Source organism: Nicotiana tabacum, chromosome 5 (assembly GCF_000715075.1).
Source record: "Nicotiana tabacum cultivar K326 chromosome 5, ASM71507v2, whole genome shotgun sequence".
In the NCBI taxonomy this organism is placed as follows: Eukaryota; Viridiplantae; Streptophyta; class Magnoliopsida; order Solanales; family Solanaceae; genus Nicotiana; species Nicotiana tabacum.
In genome coordinates, this window is record NC_134084.1 from 32,688,218 (window position 1) to 32,697,553 (window position 9,336).

Consider the following 9,336-nt stretch of genomic DNA (forward strand, 5'->3'; position numbering starts at 1 on the left):
AGCAAGGGGACTATCTGTATAGGGTAAAATATGTTCATATTAAATGATCACATGAGAAAGTGACACGTGGAGCCAAAGACAGAAGATAATCGGGTCCGAAGGCAATGATCTCATTTGTTATCGGAGAGAATAATGTACATAAGGGCGAAATAAATGCTTGCCATCCAGTACCACTTAATGGATAATATTCTGCAGTATTAAATACATGGTCCGTTACAGAGAATATGACATTCCCATTACACATTCTTCAATGACCATCATAATTGACATTAAAGATAAGCTTGATCCTAGGACCTTGTTTCCTTGGTGCAACTATAAATAGTGAGCTCTAATAACATTGTAAATGACACGAATTTTCTAACTAGCATACACTGCATTTTATCCAAAGCTTAATAACACTTTTATTTTCTTGCTTATTCATATTGTTATTACTGCCTCCAGAAGCTCTTCTCCCAGAACGAAGATATTTGATGTTTTATCTCAATTTCAAGGCTAAGTCTTACATTTCTGTCTAATTTATTTATTGTTTTAGGATCAAATCGATTCACTTGTCTATAAACCACGTATACATTCAACTGTCCCGTTTTACAGGTAAACAACTTTCAAACATGTTAGTAAAAAAAATCTGGGAATAAAAGTGTGCCGAAGCAAAATTGACAGCTAGAGTGAGATAATGTCTTTGTTTGAGCACCACCTGAAGCCTTAAGAGGTGGAGGAGCCCTTCTTACGAGCTCACGTATTGTTTATTGCGAAAATATTATTGTGCTTCTTACCTTTAAAAATCTTGTTCGCATCACCATCTGAAGTAGCTGCTCAGAGTAGTAAGATCAGACATCCCGTTTGATTGAACCAAGCCATTTTGGAGAAGAATTAAAAAAAAGAAGAAGATCCCTCCTCAACTTCTCGGCTTCCTTCCTCGCCTACTCTTTGCCTTTGGCTGTAATCCCTTTAAAAGTTTGTGGAGAAAATATTCTTAGACAAAGCTGCACTTGTTCCAATATTTATATTTTTGGACAATACTTTCATTTCTTGTGATGAATTTATAGACATCAAATTGGTTCAACGCGAATTCGAACTTCAAAAAAAAAACATGGTTGAAGTAGAACAATCTTTCGAGCCCTCAAAATCATCAATTTTGAACTCAACTTGAGAAATCGCATAGAATGATTAATTAGAACACGATAGTGGCCAAAGAGAGATGTCCTACTCGCCCCAAGATTTACTTCTTCCAACTGTTCCAAAAGAATGCAATAACTCAATTACTCTGGGCCAAATATAGCTTTAAACATGCTACAAGTAATTGTACCAATGCAAGCAATTATTTATTTATATTTTAAAAGGAGCAAAAAATTAAAATAGATGAAGATGTAATAAAAATTCAATTTTTTACTTATGTAGTTCGATCTTTTAGTACGTTAAACAAGTAACGAGCTGGTCGTTGGGGTAGGATCACCAAGTTGATCCAAACTCCTAAGCCAGCAAAGACAGCTCAGCCTGCCAGTAATTTCCTACACTGAAACCTTTCCCCATATCCGTAGCAACCATTAAAATCCCACCACGTAGGCAAATTAGTACGATTTCATAAATTCTCAAGTGACAATGTTATCCTTTAAATGGACACGTGTCATCATTCTTAGAGCAGAAGCATCATATTACAATGAATAAGCAAGTACACAATCAGGCGATGAGAACGAAGCACAAATTGTGGCTCAAAGCTTCTCCACTTCACTCTTTTTTTCCCCTCAATAATATTATTTTCTCATCTTCCTTCAATTAAATCGCCCAATCCAACATATCAAACACTTTGTTATCTCCGCCCCCTTCCTAATTCATATATATAGTTATAGGTGGCATTTGAGTTCTCAATCTGATACTCCATTTTTTCTTTGTTTTGTTTTATTCGTGGGTTTTTCTAAATGGCTGCTATTATACAAGGAATTGGTGCTGCTACTGCACTTTCCTCAGCCAATTCTTTGGATTCCAAGAAATCACTTTTCGCCAATTCTCGCAGATCTTTTTCAGGTTCGTTGCATTTTATGAATTATTTAGTTATTTTCCTAACCTGGGTTTTGTTAGTTTTGTTTATGTCTTTTTCGGGTTTAATTGATTGTGTATGTTCGGTTCAATTTTTCTGATTATTGGGTTTGTCTAAACTTTGTGTTTTATGGTCGAGCCATTTGGATCTTGTTTAGTATCCAAAGTTTGAATCTTGTGTGTTCAATTTGTGGGTTTGTTTTGATGCATGTGTTTGTTTTTGTTGGTGCAGAGAGGAAAGGAAGTTTTTGTGTGGTCGGATCTGATGGGCGTTTGAGCTATTCTTTGAACCGACGTGGCGGTGGGGGAAGAGCTGAACAAATAATTACTAATGCAGTTGCTGTTAGTAATCTTCACTCTCTCTTTGTGTGTGTTTATGTATGAATGTAATTGTCTACTAGCAGAAATGTGCCTAAATTAGTACGTAGTAAACTAGTACTCCCTTTGTCCCGACCCTCCTTCCTTTTTAGTTTGTTCCAAAAGAATGACAATTTTCGCAAACTTTAAACTTCTTATTTTGTGATTTTACGATTGACGATATGACTTGTAGCCACACAAATGTCCGGCTAGTTTTAGACCACAAGTTTAGAAATCTGTCTTTCTTTCTATCTTAAACTCCGCACCCAATCAAATGTCTTCACATAAAATGGGACTGGGGGAGTAAATTTTATTATTTTTGGACTTTAAGATTTGGTGTTGTGTGTAATTCTTTTACAGGCAAAAGAAAATACTGCTGCTGCTTCTACTTCATCCAAGCCGGGGTATATTTACTTCTCCTTTGAGTTTTACATGCACACAATGCATGCATATCTTTACAGTTCAAATTGCTTCCTTGTTTTTGCCAGTTGTCTCTCCTAATATTTGTATTCTAGGACCCTAATCATCACTTGTTTTACGAAAATTCATGTCGTAGGGGTGACCTGTTAGCAAACCAGATTAGTTATTCATGGCTGACTAGGGCAATGTTTGACAAACTTGGCTTAAATAGGAGCTTGGTGGTAGGATTATGATTTGGTGGAGCTACAAAATCTTGATGGAGTTGTTAAAAGGAAATAAAAAAAAATGAAAGCAATAGCAGTTGCTGTTTAACTTCAGATGATGCTGGTTCATCCTGCATTGAACATGTCTAATTGTCCTCTTTGTTCCGGACCGGAACCAAAATAAAGGAGAGGGATGGTGGGAGTGTTATGGTTGTTGTGTTTGGATTAGTACGAGGGATGTAAATCAGAGAAAAATAGAAAAGAGAGAAAGGAAAGGACTATGTAGTGAATAGAAGCTCAATGCTAGTTTCCATCCAAAAGTAGGTGTACATAGAGAGAAAACGGATACAATCTTACCAAATCTTTTCTTTTAGCCAAACGTCTCTGTTGGACTTCTCTGAAAAAACAGGGAGTTATTAAGGGTCGTTTGTTTGTGGTATTGGAGCAATTAATCCTAACATAGAATCCCACATAAGATATACATTCTTGCATAAATAGTTTGGTTGGTCGCATAAGAAAAGAATAATCGCCACATAACAGCATTTTGTTTCGGTATTAAATAATACTCGAGTTAACATGTGGGATAGAATGTGGAATAAGAATACATGTATTAGCAATGGAAGGATTAAACTATTTAAAGACAAAACTGTCCTTTAAAGTAAGTAATTCATGTATAATAATCCTTCATATTAGTCACCGCATAAACAACCTTTACTGTAATTCCTGCATAACTAGTAAGTGAACCTAACGATCCCTAAAGCTATAAATTGTGTGTATTCTCACTTTTCTTTCTTGTGGTACTCACTTTTTTATCTTTTATTTGCTCAAAACTTTTGAGCATTTTTATTTGCCATTACATGTATTTTATTAATGGGAAAACAACTCTAAGATGTTGGCTTATCCAAACAAGACAAAAAAAAAACCCTAAGATGTTGCTGAAACCGTACAGCTATACGAAAGATCAATTCCTAGTTCCAGCTTGTAAGGAACTGATGAAATCTTAGATTGTGTCCATATCATTACACCAAAAAGCTACAAAAAGTTTCCAACTGTACTGACATCTTGGAATGCATTATGCCTTGCACTCCATTTTGCTGCTTGAACTTGTCATGCGACTCACGAACAAAAAGATGAAAAGAATGCCCCTATATGATGATAAACTACATAGACCAGCATGAATTGTGACTCTCTTTTGAGATCTCACCGTCTCCTATTTGTTATTGCTAGAAAAATTCCCTTAAACTTTATATGGATTCCTTGGGGGTCCTTGCAAATAGAGTTCGCCAACCCCAGTTTATTTTAAAACTTTTCTTAAAAGTGAGCTATTATTTTTATTGTAATGTTTCAGTGACCTATAACCCCAACATAGAGTTGCTTTTCATATGAGGTGTATTCCTTTCTTTCACATATTTAATAAGGAATTCTTCTTGTCTAGCACTCATCAAACAACTTTTTCCAAATAAATAAATAAATAAATAAAAGAACCAACTTTTCTGTACTCTACAATATATGTCGATGAACACATTCTTCTTCCTCCCTCTCTATGAATTTCTATGAATGCTTGATCACGCCCAACTATGCCTTATAAAAAGGACAATGCGGTCGTTGCAAATATAATCCGGTTTACAAGTCCGGAGTCGAATCCCACAGAGAACTAAGGCTTAGCTACAGTTGTTCACTATCACCAAGAAGACAAGCTTGAACAGTTCCTAACTTATAGATTTTTAGATTCTTGTGTTTAACTAATTGATTAACAAATTAAAATAATAAATTAACAACTAAAGATACTAAGAGTTAGAGACAAGATTAAGGAGGTCTAGAGTTATGATTTCCCCATTTGTCGGAATCCTTCCCGCTATGTCTTCTATAATTTCGCCTAAGTATTCTCTACCGATCATGAGCACTCTTATTACCGTAAATCTCTCCCGAGTAATCACGACAATTTACTAGACGCACTCTCCCGAGCTACGCTAGCTGGCTTTTGATACAGCTCACTTCAGATCGCACCCAAGGCTTCGTTATCCCTAATCCCGCCTTTAAACCCTCGGTTATTGATCCCTCGTATACTTTGGGAGAGTGGTGTTGTTCAACAATTACCTAAATATGCACTCTCTCCCGAGTTATGCATACTAAATAGGCACAGCTAATTGAGAGCTCTTCAATTAACTACAATAAGAACGTAGTTGAACAAATAGAGATTATACTACGGCTCAATTATATAAAAACATAACAAGAATTTATTCTACAAAAGGTTCTATCAAAACTCTAGATAACAAATTAGCTATTCATAATAGTATGTAAAATTACAATACTAAAAGTCATAACCAACAATGAAAAATAGGAAGAGGAAAGAAAAAACTTGTAGAAGAATTCCCAAGTCTTGCTCTATTGTGTCTCTACCTCCTTAGGTCAAACCTATGTCAAAAATATGACCTGCTCTTTTCTTGGCCGGCTTCCTTGGTTTAATATAGGGTTTAGGGGTTAAAATCCCGTGTTTTGCACTTTGGTCCCTGAAATTTACGCATCCTGCCGCATTTCCACCGCGGTCGCGCCGGAACCGCGGCCAAACACCCTCTCAGATTCTTCAGTTGTCCGCGACTGCCCTCTGTCGCGGTTGCGGTGAAACCGCGGGTTTTCACCCTGTTCCGTTTGGAATTTGGAAAAACGTAAAACATGAAAGTTGTAGCCCTTTGAGTTATCTTTCCAACCATATATTATGGAGCCCAAACGGAGTTTTGAGCAAAAAGTTATGTCTATTTTACCAAACAGTGCGCAATATGCCTCTTCGAGTTTTCGTTTTGTTGTTTATCATCCGTTGATCCCCGAACGCGATCCCGGCTTAATTCCTTGAGCTATTACTCAGACTTCAAAGCTCCAAACCACTTAAATTCATTCCATAAAATCTATATAGCTCGGAATCACACCTACAAGGCAAAACAATTAGTGCAAAACACTAGCGATTAAAGCGCAAACTCAACTAAAGTGCAGTAAATTAGAGTGTAATAATCGACTAAAATACGTAATTATAGCCTATCATCAATGCTCTTAGCAGAAATATGGTCTTTGTTTTACGGAATAAACCCAAAATGGTTCTGTGTCACCGGTGTAATATCTCTAATAATGCCCCTTAGTCTATGCACTATCCCTCTTTTTCAAGGTTTTATGTTTAATGCCACAATAGTTTTCTCAGCTTATGCAAGTACATTTGTGTATATACTACATAGTGAAAATTTTCAAACTGTACCTGGTAAATACCAGTGTTGCTATTGAATCATCATATCAGTGTCATTGCTAAGAAAAGAACCCGACTTTTCCAATTCAATTTTGAGACTTGACTTCAAAATTATTGGTGTTTGGACTAATCATGCATGTGAATTTTCCTGATTTTCATATCTACACGATATCTGCTCATGGTAAACCAAAAACATAGAAATTATAGCAACATAAACAAAATGGAGAGTTGATGATCCATATTGAACAAATACTTTGAATTATCACGGGAAAAGGCGTGGTGGAGGTTTGCTTTTTTACTGAAGGTAGAACAGTTGCTATAATGTAGTTGAGTATTCTCTCTCTGTGTATACATGTGTGTGTGGGGGGGGGGGGGAGGATGTACTAAGTGGAAAAATAGGAATGGACGGATGGTTTCGAAAACACACTAGCACAAGTATGCCGCTAGGAGGAACAAAAGAAACAAAGGAATCAGAACTTTACCTTTGAATCATGCCACTCAATATAGAAACACAATTATGTGATATTAGTGGAGAGAACTGGAATTCAGTTGTACTTAAACATCAGGCCAAACCAAAGGTTTGTATTTATAAACCTAAAACTGAAGTTAGAATTTCGTAAGTGTATAACAGAGGAGATGTTACCCCTAGCAGATGCACTTATTATTGTCAACTGTTGCTTGTTTTACTCCTCTGAGAAACTCATGATCTAATTTTTAACGATAACTGGTTAAGCAATCTCATATTTAAACATCAGAGATCCCTCTGATCATTGTTATTTTTTCTTTACCACTCTTGCTTTGCCTGTAACTTCCTTGTAATCTTGTCAAGCTATCTCTTTAGGAGCTGTTCAAAAGGAAGGTTACTTTCCTACTTCAAACTTGTTGAGCTTTTGGTTTTTCCTTTCTGCTTTGTTGGGTTCTGAGATTCTAATTACATGAATGATTTGGGCGACCATAAGCTAGTATAGAGGTCCCTTATTCATTCTCTCTTCCTAATGCATAAGATTCCTGCTGTGGGATTCCAGGTATTTCTGTTACCGATCTGGTTGTTTAAGGGCGAAACAGCTCGTTTAGTTTTGATGTTAGTCATAACCAACATTATCTTTGGATGTATTTGAGTTGTATGTGCTTCCTTGATGGGATATGAGTCTTCCTAATTATTCAGGATAGATTATGTCCGTGGTTTTAAAAGAATTTTATAGTGTGCTTGCTTAATCATTAAACTTGCGTCACTGAATAGATCTTTGTTGGCTTATCAGATATGCACTCTTTTCTCTTATTTTTTAATGTCGTGGTGTGAACTTTATCAATTACTGCCCAATTGTTCATGTACCTGATTGTTCTTTATCCTGGCTTTCTTGTTGCCTGACCACACCACTTATGTGATTGAATTGTACATCTTTAGGCATGAACTGTTGCTCTTTGAGGCCCTCCGCGAAGGGCTTGAAGAAGAGATGGACAGAGATCCTACTGTTTGTGTAATGGGTGAAGATGTCGGCCATTATGGAGGTTCGTACAAGGTGACTAAAGGCCTTGCTCCAAAGTATGGTGATCTCAGGGTTCTCGACACTCCCATTGCTGAGAACTCTTTCACTGGTATGGGAATTGGTGCTGCAATGACTGGCCTGCGTCCAGTTATTGAGGGAATGAACATGGGATTTCTTCTTCTAGCCTTCAACCAGATATCTAACAACTGTGGTATGCTCCACTACACATCTGGTGGCCAGTTTAAGATACCAGTCGTCATTCGAGGTCCTGGTGGAGTTGGTCGACAGCTTGGAGCAGAGCACTCTCAGCGCCTCGAGTCATATTTCCAGTCAATTCCTGGAATCCAAATGGTTGCCTGCTCAACCCCTTACAATGCCAAGGGCTTGATGAAGGCGGCTATTAGGAGTGACAACCCTGTGATTCTGTTTGAGCATGTTTTGCTCTACAACCTCAAGGAGAGAATTCCAGACGAAGAGTACGTGTTGAATCTTGAAGAAGCAGAGATGGTAAGACCTGGGGAGCATGTTACCATTTTAACTTATTCCAGGATGAGGTATCACGTGATGCAGGCTGCGAAGACCCTTGTGGACAAGGGTTATGATCCTGAGGTCATTGATATCAGGTCATTGAAACCATTTGACCTTCACACCATCGGAAATTCAGTGAAGAAAACTCACCGTGTGCTCATCGTTGAGGAATGTATGCGGACAGGAGGTATTGGTGCCAGCTTGACAGCCGCTATAACTGAGAACTTCCATGACTATTTAGATGCCCCAATTGTTTGTCTGTCATCACAGGATGTGCCAACCCCGTATGCTGGGACGTTAGAGAACTGGACTGTTGTCCAACCTCCCCAGATTGTTACTGCAGTTGAACAGCTTTGCCAGTGATCAAGTGGTAGAACCATTTGGTAGTTACGCCATTTCGTTGTCATAGTTCGACTTCTGATTGTTAGTTAAAATGTCTGATCTTGTTATAGATTTGAGTTTGTGGGTCTTTCAAGTTCAGTTAAGGTGAGATGTGTCTGTTGTTTCGTTATCTAGTACCTACACCTATATGGTATTTAGATTTTTTTTTATATACTGGTAAGGTTAAAAGACTTGATTGAAACATGATCATTTTTTCTTTGTTTCATTTGAGATTAATTTCTTAACTTTGTACCTGATAATTGAAGCGAGTTGTTTTACATTTAAATATCAGAATGTGTGTTTTGCTGAAACTATTAAATTTAAGTCTCCCTAAGTGACTGGGAATACAGATGATTGGAACTCTTGCGCCATATTGTAGCAAAACTGCCCATATTGTTAAACCTACAAAACTAATGCTATAATTACTCTGCCAGTGTAACTGTATGTCTTTTTGATTTTCTTCTATTGAAGCGCATCCTTGTAGGAAATGTTCTCCATTGGACATGTCATGTCCCATTGGATTGATGTATTTTCCCTTCATGTTGTTGCTATTAGGAAATTATGTGTAGCTTTGCAACTTGAATATCCAGGCCTAGGCTTGGTATCCACTTCTAGATTAGCAGAAAAGATATCTAATTTCTGTTGCTATTCTCATGAGCATGAGGAGATAACATTCTATTTGAGTCTTCTAAGA

At 37.3% G+C, this 9,336-nt stretch overlaps 1 protein-coding gene across 1 annotated transcript; it reads left to right on the top strand.

Annotated features, from left to right (window-relative positions):
- Nucleotides 1–1,659: 1,659 nt before the first annotated feature.
- Nucleotides 1,660–8,933, top strand: LOC107818291 (pyruvate dehydrogenase E1 component subunit beta-3, chloroplastic). Its single transcript, XM_016644276.2, has 4 exons — nucleotides 1,660–2,022; nucleotides 2,267–2,376; nucleotides 2,752–2,795; nucleotides 7,652–8,933. The coding sequence occupies exons 1-4, from the start codon at nucleotides 1,917–1,919 to the stop codon at nucleotides 8,622–8,624; spliced, it is 1,233 nt and encodes a 410-aa protein (XP_016499762.1). The 5' UTR covers nucleotides 1,660–1,916; the 3' UTR covers nucleotides 8,625–8,933.
- The last annotated feature ends 403 nt before the right edge of the window (nucleotides 8,934–9,336 follow it).